This window comes from Opisthorchis viverrini (assembly GCF_000715545.1).
Source record: "Opisthorchis viverrini unplaced genomic scaffold opera_v5_701, whole genome shotgun sequence".
Taxonomy (NCBI): domain Eukaryota; kingdom Metazoa; phylum Platyhelminthes; class Trematoda; order Opisthorchiida; family Opisthorchiidae; genus Opisthorchis; species Opisthorchis viverrini.
The window spans coordinates 48,653-67,272 of NW_008752371.1; the positions used below are offsets into that span (position 1 = coordinate 48,653).

At 44.5% G+C, this 18,620-nt stretch overlaps 2 protein-coding genes across 2 annotated transcripts; one reads left to right on the forward strand and one right to left on the reverse strand.

The window, feature by feature from the left end:
• Positions 1 to 1,436: 1,436 nt before the first annotated feature.
• On the reverse strand, positions 1,437 to 16,739 carry T265_15661 (hypothetical protein; the record flags this gene model as incomplete). Its single annotated transcript, XM_009178887.1, has 6 exons — positions 1,437 to 1,683; positions 4,032 to 4,189; positions 6,155 to 6,342; positions 7,736 to 7,870; positions 11,569 to 11,696; positions 16,478 to 16,739. The coding sequence occupies 6 exons, from the start codon at positions 16,732 to 16,734 to the stop codon at positions 1,524 to 1,526; spliced, it is 1,026 nt and encodes a 341-aa protein (XP_009177151.1).
• On the forward strand, positions 10,488 to 11,477 carry T265_12006 (hypothetical protein; the record flags this gene model as incomplete). The annotated part of the gene is made up of 1 exon (XM_009178888.1): positions 10,488 to 11,477. One exon carries the CDS (start codon positions 10,488 to 10,490, stop codon positions 11,475 to 11,477), a length of 990 nt encoding a protein of 329 aa, XP_009177152.1.
• Positions 16,740 to 18,620: the final 1,881 nt, after the last annotated feature.

The window sequence follows — 18,620 nt, forward strand, 5'->3', positions numbered from 1 at the left end:
ACACTGTCTACACGCTCCAATGTGTTTAAGGCTCTTCGGTCTGCTGATGTAATGTTTGGAACTCCTTGGACTTTAGAACTGTGACCAACTGTAGACGTAATTTCTCCAATTCGATTGAAGGAAGCTTCTGGAACACGAACTCGACACTAGGAATGATCTTTACTCGCTGAGAAATTCAATCCCTTCTCAAACAGACACCGTTCTTCGTCACTTAAGGGTCTATCCGATAAATCGACTACGCTGCAGTAGCTAGTAGATGGTTCATTCTTTTCTGTTGGTAGACTAGTACAGCGAGTCATGGAAGACGATTTCTCCAAATTAGGTATTTTTTTGTCTTTGCACTGACTTTATTTTCTTTGCTTAGGCATCAAGTAATTTGAAGTTTGCAAGTGAGAGTCTCGACCATGATCTTCAGTCTGAACTGAATGAGACAACAAGCAACAAAAGGTGGTTGGTTATCAGGCGGGCAGGACCCATCGCAATGGGCTATTAGGCGAATGCAAATGCGGACAATTGCGACAATGGAGGAAGTGTGAAGAAGGACACTTTTGGCACTGTGAGCATCTCAATGAAGCAAGCCAGACGAACCCTCATCTCGAATGCGATCACTTTCATACTACTTATAAGTAGCTTGGGCCTAATGGAAAATATCATCAGCAGATCGCACGCGGTTACCTGATTTTGAAGAGGTTTCGACATATGATAGCCGTCGGATACCGACAAACAAATTCAGAAACATGCATTAAGGATCGCAACGAGAATAGGAGAAGTATATACCAGATTCGATTCAGAAAGCCAAAACAAGAGAGACGCGAGGACTGAGAGGCTCGTGCACAAAGGGACAAAATAGGGGAAGTGAAATGCATTAGTATCACTCTGGCAATTTATTACACTTATTATTTATCTCGGTCAAGCTGTGTAGCCTTCTTCAACACCCACAGTGAAAGTAAGACACGTGATCCAAAAATTAATTGGTACCTAAGGCCACTTCCAAGGTGTTTGTCAATTGGCTTTCCAATGACAACTTTGTACAGTCGTCTATTGCTCTCACCGTTGTTGTCACCGAACGGAGAATCAACGCAACTGGTTCGCCAAGATATGGGATCAAATTAATATGTCAGGGTTGTAAAGGCAGAAAACATTGTGTAGGAGGAAAAGCTAGATGGCACTGATAAATATGGAAACTGGCCAAACGAACGTTCTAAGACCTTGAATAGATGGGATCTCTAGGTAACTCTGTGACTGTTTTAGACACTGAGTTACTTTGCTATTGAGCGTGTGCCGTGATGCTGCCCTCGGTTCCGTGTCACGCATGGCTTACAAAAACCACCAAATTTTTGCCTAGTCGGTTACTTAAAGACTGAGGGGTTGATTACGATAAAAGTATCAAACACTTTGAATTACAGTATTGAAACATCCTTCTCTTCAAAATAGACTCGAAAAGCTAGGAAAGTGTGTATTCCATTGAGTAGGACAAGCAAGTTATGTACAAGTGACACGCGTCGACCGATTCGTCACAAAAGTCAACCAGTACTGCGGGTTAGAATATTGTCACCCAACCTTTGCGATTGGTAACGTTCAAGCAATTCGCGTCGACGCTGCTCATGATAGCGAATGAGATCTTGATGGTGAAGGTATGCATCACCCAGTGCTTCTTGTTTGTCTTCTAAGCATGGGCGTGACCTATTGGAAAAGACGAGAATCAAGAAACAGATAGCCGGTGAACTGATAGGCATATAAGTAGGAGAACACTCCTGTGATAGAACATCAACCTACAGCCTAGGATCTTTCGTTGCAACAAAAACAAAAGTGGAACATGGCGGATATAGCTTGCGTACATATCAAGTATTACCGGGTTATTGTTCAGTATTACCGCGGGTAACACATGAGTGTCCATGGCAGAATATTAGTGCGGATACTACTCACCACTTGTAAGTAGTATCGTAACAATGAAAATACACTGTTCTAACTTCAACATGATGCATCTTTATGCAACAAGTCCGATTTTCTGTAAGAACTGTCTTAAGCTGCGGATGAGCACTTCGCAATAAATATATCAAACTGTTTTTCATGAAGGCCATAAAAGCGAGTAAGTGTCACAGGTTGAATTCAAATCAGATACGGACAAAAAGCGGCCGTTATAAACAAGCAGCCCGAGTATGGTTACTTGACACTAGAACGATTAGGTTTTGTAGCTCTGGCAGGAACCAAAGGGGTTCTTTTGTAATTGCGATAGTATTTGGAAATTTCGTGACCTTCTACTTTTTGTTTTCCCCTGTGTCTGATCCACAGTTCACGTCAATTCATTAGTCTGTTAGCAGAGGATGAGGAAGCTGATGACGACCAGAAGTCTGCTGGTATGTAGATGATCGTGATGTGTCTGTGAAGGCACTGCACGAAGTAGGGTATGTTATGCGTGAATATAAACGTAAGGCCATCGCATGCTGATGCCCTGTATGCTGTGGAGTAGCTTGTGGTGAACACTGCTATGGTGAAATACCGCACTAACAAAATTGGCTTGCTCAAATGGTCCTCATGACTACCGGGGTATATGAAAAGGCCATAATCATCATCACCTTATTGATTGAAAAACTAGGAGGTCGAGCGGCTTATATTTATTGCAGAAAATAAAGATAGGCCCAGCCAAGTGAATCCAATGAGGATGTCTTGACTGTCCCATTCCCGCAGCATGGGATCTCAAAAGCAAGGAGGTCAACGCAGATGACGAGGATGATGTCTACGGACAAAAGTAGTGTGCGAAATCGCCCTCGGAAAATCTGTCGTAGGGTTGGCTAACATAAGAACAGGAATAAAACATATAGAATGATTAGCAGCTGCTAGAACATGGCTGACACAATTCTCATTTGAAGGTCGGGCCACAAAAAAAAACAGTTCTAACGTCCGGCGTGAGCGAAACGTCCTCTTAACGCCTGCCGATTCGCGTGAAAATTCGGAATATCCTCAACAGTCAGCAGAGCGCACACGAAACGAAAATTGATCAGCCTGAACGGTTCCAGGCGTATCTACACAACATGGAATCTTTCGGAATAATAGAACATGGTGACACAACTCTCATTTGAAGGTCGGGCCACAAAAAAAACAGTTCTAACGTCCGGCGTGAGCGAAACGTCCTCTTAACGCCTGCCGATTCGCGTGAAAATTCGGAATATCCTCAACAGTCAGCAGAGCGCACACGAAACGAAAATTGATCAGCCTGAACGGTTCCAGGCGTATCTACACAACATGGAATCTTTCGGAATAAGTTGCTTCGATATAGGAAAATTTACTCCAGCCATCTCATTTTCCGTTAAGACATCACTTTCCCAGTACGGAATCTTCTATTCTACGGAACGGTGCTTGGGTCCATACTTTAATACTGAGTACTATTTGGTCCAGTCGATCCTATCTCACCCCATCCTCCGAACAAGCACAGAATAAAACACTCTACCTGTTGAAAACGGATTCTGAGATATCAAATTTTGAACTCGCATTAGCTTACTGCTTATCGGAGACAATATATTCACTAATAGAAGCGTAAACGGAAAGTCATCGAGGTAGTGTTAAAACAATGGTTTTCAGAGGTAACTGCGTATCCGGTTGTGATGTAAGTAGTTGACTTATTTAAAGTGATTAGAAATTCCACCGGACCCGACCGTGGAAGAGCTGTTTCGCAAGCAGTTAGGGAATACCGACCGCTCGTGTAACAGAGGTGCGTTGACACCAGAACATCAAGGTGAATTCACTTTGGATTTTAAGCCTCAAATAACCGGACATTTTAAAACTCGGTTGTCAGCCCTCCCAAGCCCAGCATCCTTTGCTGGAAACAAACTTCCGCAGGATTTCCGAATCGCTCTAGAGACCGTCGATTAATTGACATGCAACACCCCTTGGTACTGTAAAGTTGTGCGCAACAGCCGGACAGTAGAAGTGAGGTGGATCTAGGGACTTACAAGCAATGATAAAAGTGAATACTGACTGAACCGATCGCAATACGATTATAAGCAAATTTAAACAAATTGACCAACACTCACCGGTACATTTTCATTAAATCGTAGCGATCTACCAAAGTCAATTTGTCGGTCACTTGAGCCAGTTGTTTAGGTGTCAGATAGTCCAGTGCACTCGGGTCAATCCCACGGTAACCGTGTAAAAACCATTGAAATTTCCACGGTGGTGGGAGTAGTTTGACCTGAAAGCGGTGAAAAAAAGTTTTACAGGAAATACTCCACCACAAACAAAGCAGCTACGAGAAAGATGATACCAACTGTCGAATTACCAGTGTGAACATCGCCTAAAGACGGAAGTGACAGTCATTCATGAGACTTGGCCTATTCGAGCAGCGTCTTCGATAATCGTTGTCTCAGAACCATAGCTCGTGTGGGTTGGTGTCGGCGAATCCGTAACGAGGCAGTTACGCGTCTTCGGTTGTGTAACGGGTACTTCCATTGAAGAATGTGTCCAGCACCAGAAGCCGGGTTGGTTGGGACGTGTTGCGTATGCCGAAGAGAGTGCTGTTTTCTTTGCTCAATTCGGAGTGGCGTAAACAAACAAATGGCCGACCCTTGACTTGGCAGCGGAGTATGAAGCAGATCACGGAACGTTTGGGTGCTGTCGGTGCTACTCGCCTTCCAGGATGGGGACCGCGTGATCCTCACTGTGCCTGGTTGGAGACACTACAAGACATGGCTGCAAACCGATGTCAGTGGCGTTCTTGTTGTCAGTTTCTATCCAGATTACCTGAGTGAGTATCTGGAGGTATAGGCACCTCGGAATGATTGTGGCAAGCTAGCACTAAATCCCCTCCCCGTCCACCTTTACTCTTTTCTTTACAATAAGGCTTTCAAATAAATCATGGTTGTACGGCAGTGAAGAATCGGTGTTGAACACTGATGTCATGCTGTCGATGATGATGATGATGATGATGCATCCATGGGACATGTAAAGTGCTTCTGGAGCCCGTCCTTGATGAATAGTGAAATTGCCTGTAGATGTAGAGAAATACACTAGCACTAAAGGACCACCATTACTAGTGTGGGAATCGGCGATTTCAACGGAGATTCCGTCCTGTAAGTGAAGCAAATCTAAGCTGAAAAGCGAAGAAGCACTGTACAGCTGTATCTTCCTTATTGAGAATGATCAACAGTGCGCTACCCACCTCACAAAACTCCAAATTTTCAGCTAGTGGTTTGGCCGCTCGTGGGATGCGCCGCGCCCTTCTGATGATTTCTAATAAGGAGGAAACAGCTGTACAGCAAAGACTAGTTTCAATTACAGGAAGAACTATTCATTAATAGGTCAGCAATTTTGTCGTGATAGCGAAAGCGCTGAGGAATATCTGATCCTACAACAGGATGCGAATTATTTTGGTTTTCACGAGAGACTCAACTGAATCTCGCGTTAATGACATTCTACAACTGAATGTGCTGCACACAGACCGCCTCATGATTCAGTTGGCACGATATTCGAGATATCGCAGTATATTTTCATAAAGGAAACTACTCACATGGTTGCTGAAAACTCTTTGACAGCCCACGACCGGTTTTGCCCTTCTAGGGGCTCATCAGGTAGGCGCAGTCCCCGAGTTTCCGTCAACCTTAGGTTCTACTTGAACCCAAACTGGACTGTTTTCGAGAAATACGCTAATTTGCAAATCAATTTGGTTTCCTCGAAAACAGTCCAATTCAGGTTCAAGTAGATTATAAGGTTGACGGAAACTCGGCGACTGCGCCTACCTGATGAGCCCCAAAAAGGGCGAAACCGGTCGTGCGCTATCGAAGTTTTCAGCAACCTTGTGAGTAGTTTCCTTTATGAAAAGGATGCGAATTACGTTTACACATGGATGTTCTGCTCGGAAATAGTCGCTCTATCACTCAAAGATCAATCTGAAATAAAACGTGCCATGTGAAGAAAACACATGTCTTTATCAGCCTAAATGACAGCTGTCGAAAGCGAAATCCATTTCGACACCTTGCTGACATCCGTCCGAAGAATTTTAGTCAGACAAATATGGCTTACAACTTCATTATACATTCCGGCAATCAGAAGAGATGGTAATGACTTGATTGGGAGACAAGTTTGATATTAAAAGATATCCACACGATGCCAAACAAGGAAATCTGTGAGTGCCACAAAAAGTGGAAACGCAGAAACCTACTTTCTTCGGATTGACCGGGACCGGGGTGTTTGATGGATGTGGAACTGGCGCCATGTCAAACGGAACCCGACTTTCTTGTAAGGGAGCATCCCGAAGGTAAAGTAAGTTCTGATCTAACCGCTTTTCTAGTAGGAGCACTTCCAATGACTGCAGCGTGGGGTTATAGAGTTCATACTTGATTTCAACAGCTAGGAAATAAAAATAGAGGGGGTAAATTAACAAAACCCAGTCTCATTGTAGTTTGTGCGATTCCAGACAAAGAGAGAGGATCGCACAACCTCTGTTAGTTCACTTGAGAGAAACTATCTCAACTAGTGATGAATGACAAGTCATGTGGTTGAAGAGAAACACATGAAAGTGTTCAGGAGTTATGAAAAAATCAAGTGTCAAATGTTTTCGAGCTTCATCACTGAACTAACCTGAAACCCCACGTATGTTATGCTGTCAAAAGTACAGTAATAGAATCAGGACAAGATTTAGAGCAACCGTTCGACTACCGTTGTCGTGCTATACTGAATGTGAACGGACTCATCGATCCAATGTTCGTTCAGCTGTAGCACTTTTTCGGTTCCTAGCTGCCATGCCAGGTTGCCCAAGCCTAGGCAGGGAAAGTCAAGAGGCACAGGTGGGGTTCAAACAACGGACCTTCCAGTCAGTAAATTCAAGCTCTAAAAACTTGGGTCATCTCGCCGATCGATCCAATGGGTAATTTTTTTCATTGCAGTTGTTATGCGCGCATTTTTATACCATATTAGGAATGGTTTCGGATGAAATAACTCGCCCACGATGGATGAACTAACCACATCTTATAAGTTGCACTGGCTTGGCCAAATGATCCGTATACAAGCCGACCGACTTTTCCGAGAGCTTTTTTTCGCACAACCATGAGAACGATAGAAATGAGCCAGGGGGAGTCCATAAATGATTTGGCAGCAAAGTACGAAATATATTACCAGCAAAAGCAGCTGCGCTGGTCATTGCTATCCCCCCCCCTGAATAGTTGGACCGAGACGGTCTACATCAATAATTAAAGACAATAACAAACATGGTGCAGTGGCGCCTACATTGGCGCGCATGTATCCAGGCTCTTGTCTGCAGTGAAAGGTTCACAGTCATTCCTGGATTCATGCGTCAATTATATCTGCTCCTGTCTCTAATGCGTAGCTATCCACTCCTGTCTTCAAGGTCATCGGTAAACGAAACCCTAGTAGCCACGACCACTATACAACGTGTATGCGTTTTTTTTTACAGCTTTTGCTGATGATGGCGGAGGAGGACAATGCCATTGGCACTCCCCATTTGAATGTAATTCAGAACTCATAAAATCCATTGGTGAGTGTGATCATTTTCACAAAGACTGTTCAGGGACATTTTATTCAGCTTGACTATTCTGTGATAAACTAGCCGTCGCTTCATGTGGCTCGCGCATCTCCAAAATCGCTGACAGGCGCGCGTTTCGAACTTGTAAAGCAAACTGGACACACTGCTCTAGTTTGAAACAGCTGGGCCGTGCAACATCTAAAAAAAGACAAAACAGATAAAAACAAACCCGTCTGGAAAAACAAACCGAGGAAAACTCACCGGATTTTTCTATCACATTTCGCACGGTGAATGTGGTCCACAGCCCTTCGTTTAGCCGCTCGATGCATATACCGACAAACCGGTGAATGCCGTCTGGAGCAAACTTGTCCGCGATCGATACGGCTAAAATGGAACCTGAAACAAGGTGCAGAAAACAAACCGTTACTTCCTTTAAACCGAGCGGGATCACGTATGACGCTTCGGTGGAGTGATCCTACAAAGTTTGTCTGCTTGTACGATATACCAATCTTCTATCAGCTACAAAAATTAAACAGGATATACATTTCATCAATATGTTCGGTGAATATAAGCACGAAAGTGGCTATAGAGTACAAAACCCCGCCTAAACGATTTATCACAAGCAGGTGTTCGTTTTGGTCCGCAAACAAATTTTTAGACTTCATTCCGGACCATTCGGCTCATTCTGGCTCCATGAGACTGATGGTGTGCCTAGGAGTATGACAAGTGCAACCCAATCAGTTCGGTCAAAATAGCCTGCACCAAGTCCCCTTAAACCGAGGATTTTTGCGCCTTTGGTAGGTCGAAGTATAACTCCATCAACGGGGCCTCACAGGTTGAGTGAAGTTCGGTAGCCACACGTGCAAGTCCTTGGAGTTCCTAATTATGGCATATCTTATGTATGCTACAATGTTGTTCTTGGCTTTCACTTGTAAACCATTTTCAGAGGAGTGATTTCAGCAGACATTATACAGGCAAACCATTTTCGTGTATACTTTTATTCGTCACCTTTTCTAGGGAACAGTGGAATTTGCCAAAGAGAGCGATTTCAGTGGCAGATGGGCTCTCTTAAGGGGGAACCACCTACTTAAATTCCTGATAATAAAGACAAAACTTCAAAACTGCGCCATCTTTTATAGGACCATCAAAGCACGCCGAACCACTATAAAGATCATCTCTGTGATTTGTAACACAACAGAAGGGGAATCACCGTCGCTCCACAGATCACCTCAAAAGGAAACGCAAATAGGCGCCTGACTAACAGCTGTTTCTTTAACTCAACGTTCAATTTCCACAAACGGTCACGGAGGCTCCACACTTCTATCACGGCCCGCCCTTGTCTATATAGTTGTTATCACAACGTTTCACCCCCTTTGGAACTTTTCAGCAAAAGGTACACACATCGATATCATTGTAAGTAAGTCTGAAAATGATGTACGGAGGACCGCTTACAGAGTGTGCAAATGAGGGAACAGGTCCGATGGGTTTAGCAGCAATGTTAGCGATGAATGGTACCTTCCAGCACTATGGACACCAGTCATAAAACAAGCATTTGTGTTCTATATTCACTTGGTATCAATGAGAAATTCATCTAAATATAAGCTGTAATCCGTGTTTATGATAAAGTACGAATGTGCGTGCTGCATAAAGACCACCTTACATTTTAGTTGGAAGTTTATTAGCGTAAACTAGATATTCAACCAATATTCAGTTTAGTCTCCCATTAACACCAAGTGAATTTGCAAACGGGTGTATGATTCCACCTACGTCAAATTCGGTGTTCAAGAGGGAAAAAATTGATTGAAACTCGAAGAGCATGTCTGTCTGTACCTCACAAAGGGCGAAACCGGTAGTGAGCTGTAGAATGGTTCTCAGCGAGCTTGTATGATTAGTAACTGATTTTCTGCCGACTAACGCCAATCCATCCAGTCTATGTTGTTGCCTTATCAAGAAATACCGGGTGAATGAGCGGAACATAGTTGGTAACTTCTGGTAATGCTTCAAAGAAGCTTTAAGAGTGTACCCGAAACAAGCCACTTCTGATGGGTGATCTCTTCACAGAGTCACAGCCACACAAACCATGTATGGTGGTGAGCATTGTTGTAGGCTATCAGAGAAAGTGGCCTCACTTCAACATTTCTGGGGAGGATTGTTCAACTTCTTGCGTTATGAAGTCTGATAAATCAAAAGAATAGACCACCTGGAGAACAAAAAGACTAAGACGTCATAAAGTGGTTTGATGGAAGTACTCTCTTCGAAATCTCAAATTCCAACGGATTTTTGGAGTTAGAACGAAACCCTGTTAACGTCTGATGTATGATGTGTGGTATGTACCATCCGGGATGACGTAATGGTCAGCGGTCTGTCCAATTATTACAAATACTACAACACTCATCCTTGGCGCTCATAGGCGTGAAAATCCTCTGACACCAAAAATACCGTGGTTCCTTTCAAGGCACTGCTTCCTCTGAGGGCGATTCAGCCACTGTAAGTTTCAAGAACCAGCCAAAAGGGCCATTTATACAGGAGGAAAACTGTAAACACTGAGTGTTCTAAAGCAATACTGCTTTGTAGTCTATAAATACCTCAAATATAACCTAGTACTAAATCGGATAGTAAAGTTTCTGGTTAGTGCCAAAATATGAGAACCGGTACATGAATTTTGCATTCTTGTCTTTGTTGTCCATTCCATAAAACTCATCTAGTGTCCTTTCCGGGAGTTGATCTTTCAGAGGGCACTAGGTTCAAGTTAAAGCTTAGTGAGATGGCCCCCACTAGAGATGATCCGTTTTGAAAAGCTTATGAGGAGGGGGCCATTGTCCACTACGGGTCATCATTCCGCGTGACGTTCAATCATGGATCTCCGACTTACTGGTTAGTTGCTCAAGTACCAAACTTTGAATACCGCTTAGGGGTCAGGCGGACCACTGGATTGCACATCACGAGTTAATCAATAAGGTGAGGTGGTTCAAATCCTGTGTATACCAACTTGTACACGTGCGTCCTCCGACTGATGAGCAGTACACCAAGAAGGAAATCTGACCTATCGGAAGCAAGTCAGGAAAGTAAGAGGGCGAGTGAGTTCACCCTGGATCAAGTGGAGATTCATTTGAAAACTCCGCACTATCCAGAATTGGATAACATTCAGTCTCGTACTGCGTATCCGGGTACCGTAAGTTACAAGTTTATGCTAACGGATCGGTTACCCAATGTGCCCAACCTGCTTATCCAACTCATCAAGCGGATAGATTCCGAGGTACCACCCTTGGTAAAGCTGTGTTATGGACAGAACAAAGATAGTCTCACCGAATGTGACCGTATTTTAACAACCCTGATAGCCACCAAGAAAGACACGGAATTATGTGACACTATAATCAATAGCTGCAGACTTTCTGAGGTCGCACACTTAATTCAGCTGTTTTTCCTGCGCCTGGAAAACCCTCCGTTTGTAGCTCCTCCGTTATTTTGCGAAACCGTTTGTGGAGGCGGATTTTTCATACATCCCCGAAAAATCGCACGCAAAGAATCATTGTGCTCCAGGGTAGCCAAAGTAACCCAAGAGTGCCTGGCTGGATTGAATATTTATCAACAAGCAACGGTTTCTTACTTTATACAACGATGCCAACGATGGTGCCAGGCCGAAGTGGCCTACCAACTCAAACAAGATTACACAATCAGTGCAAACAATACATACACAGAAGCGATACGGTTTTTGAGTAGGATGTTTGCTGATTGTTTTGTGGGGTTGCCACAAGCATACGTGGCAGCAAGAACAATGTCTGGCCACTGCCAACCAACGTTGGAAATGAAGCGCGAGGTTTTTATGACCTTAGTTGGAGCCGTCGGTTATCATATTTGGCATGGAAACTCGATAGACACTTTGTACATACCAGGTACACAGCAACCGGGGACGCTGTCGAAAATTTACTCACGTCCATCTTCGACTGAAACATGTTTGGCCAAACACAGTATGCACAAAGTCCGCTCATTCAACTGGATCTAATGATGTGATGATGTTTCCACTGAGTTGGATTAGTTCGCTCTCTTTTTTTGAAGAAAAAATCTGCTTCATTTTCCCTCTCAAGATGACTTACCCACATAGAACTCGGGAATAGCGAATGTCCGGCGGCGTAGCATCATTTCTCGACGTTCCAAACGCTCGCGTAAACGATCACGATAGCGTGGGTCCAAATTGTGTGGCACGAGCTCGGAGTACAGCCGGCTTGGTTGCACAGGGAAGCACAGGTTAACAATAAAGAAATCTGTCAGGACGATAAAACTAATCTAATACTTTGGGGATAGCAAATAAGCCTGATAATAACTAGGAGGAGTAGAAAAAGGGAATGTACATTCAGATTCTATTCACATGTAGTAACGTGCATATGAGATGTGCGATATGGAGTGAGGCCTATTGACTGCACACAAAACAATGAAGGTCAATAAAGGGAACAGCCACTTGGTGATTGGTTTTTCCTCAGGAGTCAACGCGAAGAAGGATACATTTAATTCAAACATGTGAGCAATTTCTAGGGGAAAATATTAGTCTCAATATCGTCTTTTGCATTCATAAATACCAAAGTTCACAATGCGATTGATATCGGTTATCCACTCCATCCTCCCAGAGGATTCACATCACAGCAGCTGGTGGTCGGGACAATGGAAATCGCCAGGCATCCCAACGTGAACAGAATAAAGCGCGTAGGACTTGCAAGCGTGTGGAGAGCCGTTTTAAAGCAACCGATTTGACAAGTAGTGGAGTGATTGCAGGTAAAGAAGAGTCTTCTATACAAGTAATTTGAGTCTGCACCACAAGGCCCAAGTTCTAATCCGACTGTCCTGGCTCACACAAATCAATGAAATATGTGGAACACACCGGGAGAACAAGATCCGAACCCCACTTCTGGCCTAAGTCACTGTTGTGGGCATTTGTTAACCTGGGGGAACTTCCAGGGCGCAGGGAAAACCTTTCAGGTTAGTTGGTCCTCTTGAAATTGCTGATAGTACACAATAAACGGTTACCATATGGATAGTGAGAAACAAAAGACCCCTATAAATTGATGAAAATTGCCACTCGAAATGGGTTTCAAACGAGGGTACCAACTCAAGTTTTCGAGTTATAAGAAGCCGGGAATATAGCTGGAGTGGTTAACAGTCACCAGCATCACCCTTGTTGACATCATGACATTAGTGTTCATCAATGATGCTCCGCCGCAGTACAACCATGATTTACTTGAGACCTTATTGTGTCGAAAAGAATAAAGGTAGACGGGGAGGGGGCTTGGTGCCAGTTTACTAGTCATTTCGAGGTGCCTACACCTTCAGACACTCATACAGGCAATCTGGATCGAAATTGATAACAAGAACGCCATTCATATGAATTAGCGGCTACATCTTGTGGCCTCTGGAACCAGACGCAATGGGAATCATGCGACCTTCATCCTGGATGTTCGATTGCATAGACAGGACCCAGACTCTACATAATCTTTCTCATAACCCCTGGCAGGTCAAGATTTGGCCACCTCGCCGTTTCTGCCACCCTGAATAGGGCAGGGGAAGTAGCGCTATTCGGCAAACTATGATTCAGCATACGGCATGCATGGCCAAACAAATGCAGCTTCTGATGCTGGACACATTCTTCAATGGAAGTTCCTTTTACAAAACCACAAAATTTCTAATTGCCCCGTTACGGATTCGCCGACATCAACCTAGACAAGTTAGGGTTAACAGCAGATGCACGGATGCTGGAGGAAACAAGAAAAGTTCCTTGAAAGCGCTTTGAGGAGCCTTTGCATAGACGGTGTAGGAGGTGGCGACATCCCCACTGAGGCGCGAACAAATTTGTCAATTATTCACATTTGTCACACATCAGTATCGAATGCAGTCCATAACACTGAGAGGTAACACAGGCAAGCATACCACATCCTATAAAAGGCCTCCAAAGTATATATCAGTATATCAGTTTCATTTTGTAAAATTTACTCGACGTAATGTGGATGCTAGGAGACACGTCAAAGGATCCCGCGTGGAGTCGTTAAACTTGAAACTGTATAGGTAATCACCCAGTGGAGTATCCCTCGGCAGAATGCACAAAAAACTCTAGAATTTCGGTAAAAGACAGACCGACAGAAACGGGATGACAGATGTCAGAGTTTCGGGTTTACTCACACTTAGAAGCTGAGAAAATGGGTTAGTTTACACCATGTCAGCCGTGAACCATTCGCGTTTAGTTTACTAGAGCAGAACGAGTGATAGTAATATCAGTAGCCCAAATATCGAATGACAACAGAAACTGAGGAAACGGCGAATAGTTTAAACTGCCTTGCTGAATAAACAGGTAGACATACGAAGGATAAAACTTTGCAGTACTGGGCAAATCAATTAGTGAAAAAATCAGTTTTCTGTAGAATAAAGGATTAAAAACACATTACTCTCAGAAATAAAAGAGGACGAAGTGCAAAACTTAAATTTGGCGTATATATTTTGCGGAACCGTCGTGAATTTTCAACAAGTGTATAGGTTAACCGAAGGGCTACTTTCTCAGTTGATAGAACAGTAGCTCAGAAAGGCGGATGAGATGGCGGAAAAATGAGATAGAATGTGATGCAGCTGCGGTCTACTGATGTTCGTGGGGTGGAAAAATAGTGATCGCAGTTGGTTGTTGATGAAGAATAGGTCCAGGGTCTGTGGGCTAGCGTCACCACAATCTAGGAGGCGAGCAGAAGCCGGCAAGTTAAAAACAAATTCTTAGTAACGGGAGATCATCTTACGGGCAGTTTGACCAATAGCAGTTTGACAGGCAAGTCATTCGGAGATAGCAACCTTGAAATTTGGTGGCCTTTAGTTTGTTCACCGAGCTTGGTAATCAACTTGCCGACGTTTCGCCCCAGTCGTGGAGACACCGTTAATGAGGATAAGATATTTACAAGCTCGTTGCCAAGTTCGCCGAACAGATCAACGGTCGGTCATCTGATCAATCACCGGTAAAAGCAACCGAGCTATCAGTGAAAGGAGAAGCGCTCTCGAGTGCAGAGATATTTATTGACCAACGCGCTGTTACAAGCTATTACACACGAACGCAAAAACCGCATTTGCATAGTTTTTGAAAAGTGAACATATTCAGGCGTCTACTTGAACTATCCTTGATTTTCTTTGAATATCGAACGATGACGAACAAACAATGCAAAGCGGTTCAATAATTTCCGTATCAACCATCTATCAGTTTGCCTGATTGAGTGTCTGGAAGTGTAAGCACTAAGTTTCTTCCCCATCTCCTTTTATTCTTCTATTCAAAATAAGTCTTTCAAATAAATCATGGTTGTACGGCAGCGAAGCATCATTGCTGAAGACTGACGTCATGCTGTCGATGATGATGACGATGATGCAGGACAGCGCTTTGACACTTAACCAGACGCTATTCGCAGGCTTCATCAGCAGTATACAACATCATGCACCTCCTGTTCAAGAGTTCACCTCCAGATTATGACCTCTGACCACCAGCCATTACTTGACCGTCGGATTGTTACGTTCCGTCAGGCCATTTGTCTACGGATAATAGGGCGCCGTCCTTAGCCGTTCGATACCAAGCCACTGCAAGCAACCTCTGAATTCTTCACTTTCAAGGTAGGGAGTATGATCTGTTAAGATTATTTTCCGTACCAAATGGCCTGCCACAATGTGATGCATGACCACTCCTATAATCGCAGTTACCCGTTGATTTGGCATGGTTGCCGCCTCGACTCGCCACGACAGGTGTTCTCTCACTACCACAACGTATTGGTTGCGGCTAGTTGTAAGGCAAAGGGCTTCATGCCTCAAAGGACAATAATTCCCCGATCTCTGGTAAAGGGATAGGTCCAATGGGATGCGCTGCTGCTGTTGAATCCCTTTTCATCAGTTGGCATCTTTTACACGCCACACCATTACATCGCTTCTTATCCTTGGCCGGTAAACCCTTTGCCGAAGGGAGTCGTACGTTATGGAGCATCCTGTATGTGTCATTTCGTGGCATTTGACGATCAGCTATCGTCTCAAGTCAAAAAGTATCACATGCAGCACAATATACGAATCGTTAACCTTCCAGGATAGTATGCAAACCGCATTTACGCTCAGTCTATGGAATCGCTCCTGGAATATCTCCAGTTCTGTTTGTCTCCACATCCTCAATACCTCTCGCGTCCAGCAAGGCGGCTGCAACCTTCCGTAATGTGGGATCCCACCGCTGTAGTTGCACCAACATTCCGGGATCCAGTTCAACGAGAAGAATATTGGCACGGGTCATGACCTTCGGGGTTTTACTTCCATCCCTTTGTCTTGAAAGGCTATCGACCTGACGGTCCTCATCCTCCAATACGTGCCGGATCATAAGACCCCAGCGCGCCAGCTTTCCGCGATGATTTTTATGGTCTCGATCCATCCAAGAGGTTAGCGGTAGGTTTCGACGTAAAACCTGTGTCCTTGCAACTATGGCCTTTTCTCAGTGTCAGTCAGGATACGCCTGACATATTCAACGACCACATCCTTCTGATTCAGGACTGAACCGACGCTCCGGTCACTAGCATCCGTTGCGACAGCGAATATCTTCCTGACCCTGGGCAGTTTGAGGATGAGCTACTGATCTGGCATCCACGCTTTGACACGCCCGAAGGCCTCATGTGCTTCTTGAATACGGTTCAGTACGATTGAACGTTGGTTTGTCCACGCACAAATTCGGTACCGCTTTATAATAAGGACATGCATCACGTGACCAAAGCAACTGTGTGATTTGGGCGACTTCAATCACAGCAACACATCAACGATAAAAAAGTAACATAAAAAGCCCCAAGTTTAACAGTCCTTCCTACACATGCCCTCAACTCGACAAGCGTGTTTAACCACTTTTTTCCGATGGCTGGAACCAATAGACAGGTGTACGACAGTTTCCCCATAACAGGTTCATAACACCAGTCCCACAGACGTTATGAATCAGATAAAATACACGTAAATCGACCACAGCATATGACTCACGAAAGTTCCAGATCGGGTTTGATCAAAGCTGGAGTAAGCTGGACTAAACGGGTTGATGGTAAGTGCTGATCACGATATGTATCCAACTTTTCGGAATCAATTTTAGGGAGGTATCGCTTGTGGAACTCCGGAGGCATCTGGCGCTGTCGGCTCCATCGGCAAGGAACGATCGCCACTGCGCCCAGTAAGTTCGACGCCAGTGAATTGGAAGTAGTCAATCTAATTAACCGGGTACAGATCATGCTGTATTGTTGCATCACGGCTGTAAGAATAAGGAAAAACAGGTTGTACATGCATATTGAAAGACGATTATTGGAGCACCTCTCAGTCGGTTTCAGTAGCCGCCCGTGCAGTTTCCACCTCTGGGGGACCCTTTAAGCTGATCCCGTGAGGCGTCAACATGAAGTGCAGCAAGGGTACCGAAAATGGGTGCCTCGTTAGGAAATAATCATAGTTAGTTAATATCAAGGAAAGCAGCGAGGTTCGAAAGGAGTAAAGTGAGAAAGAGGAAATGGTCTGGTGTCATCTTAATGCTAACACTGTAAGGAACCTACACATCCACACTTTCCATCAGACTATCAAGCACCAAAAGTTAAGGCCACGTATTGCGCGCACCCTATCATCGTTCGCCAGAAACAGTGTTTTCCGTGCCTAATTCAGAGTAGCGCAGGGGGACAGGTGACGAACATTTGATCTGGTACAGGGGTGTGAGACCGGTTACGAAAACCCTGGACATTGTTGGCGAAACTCGGGGTGGAACCTGCCTGATCACCCTGTACAAGATTGGAGAAGCTGCTGATCGATGTCAGTGGCTTTCTTGTTGTCAGTTTCCATTACGTGTCTGAGTCTTTGAGGGTATGGGCGCCTTAGGATGCCTGTGAAACACTAGAATTAGGTCCGTTCTCAATCCACTTTTATACGTTTCTTTAAAATAAGGTCCTTGAATAAACTGTTTGCATGGTAGTGAAGCACGAGTGTTGAACAATGAGGTGCTGATGGATCGGACAATCTGAACAATAATTATTACGACAATAATAACAATAATCGTTCAGCTGTAACGCCCTTTCGGAGCCTAGGTGCCACGTCACCTGGAACACTGCCAGGTTGCTCAAACCTAGATAGAAGTCAAGATGCCGAGATTGGGTTGGGAAGACGAACATAGCAGTCTGTAAGCTCGCACCCTAACTTTGTCCTTGATATGGATAAGAACTGACAGCGAAGACGCCATTGAGGTAGATTGGCAGGCTGTGGTAGGACATCCAGGGTTGGTACCTTCATAAGTCACCGGGAGTAAGTATCATTGTTTGACTGGGTACCTGTTGTTAGTTGCCTCTGTGCGGCTCGTCTGACTACATCGATAAAGGAGTTGATCGCTGTCTATGTCGTGCCCGAAAGCGGCTGTAGCTCTAACGCCATCAAAGACAAGTTCTATGAGTCCTTGAGTGCTCTGCTATAGCACGCTAAAGCCTCAGCTAACGTTGTGTTTGTCGCAGGCTTGAATGCACAAGTTGGCAGGCTTAGCGCATCTTAAACTGTACTAGGTAACCGAAATGGATTCGACTCGGTACGTATGGACAATGGCGAACGAGTGCATCAGCTATGTACTGACCGCATACAGTTTTTGTGTAGTAGTAACTATGGAAACAACCGGAGTCATCTGACCACATGGTGTCCTCCAACAATATGCTAGCCACACTGATCAAAACTGATCAAATCGCCATCACCTATTGATATCGTGGATCAATAACTGAATGTCGCTCGTTTGCGGATTCCGACCCCGTGCCCGTCGAAAGTAACTTCTTTCTTCCTTTCCAGGGCCGCGTCGCATCCCGAAGTTAGACGAATACGTCAGAATCGTCTTCTGGACTCTTCTAATTTCTCCACTGTCGGATGTGAATTCGTGCTGGGACGAGGTCTTCACATCTTTGCAATGCCCAGAGTTTTGCCCATGGCACGGCGCTACCAGATCCTCTCAAGCATCGGATAAAAGACAGAACAATGGCACTCCTTGAATCTTGGAGAAGTGCCTCCGTCGGTCCCGAACATAATTTCATCATCACCATCATCATCATTGTCAGCTGTAAGAACCGCGTACTCGTCGTACACTGGTTGTAGCTGCCACAGTTTCGTTCACCGATGATTG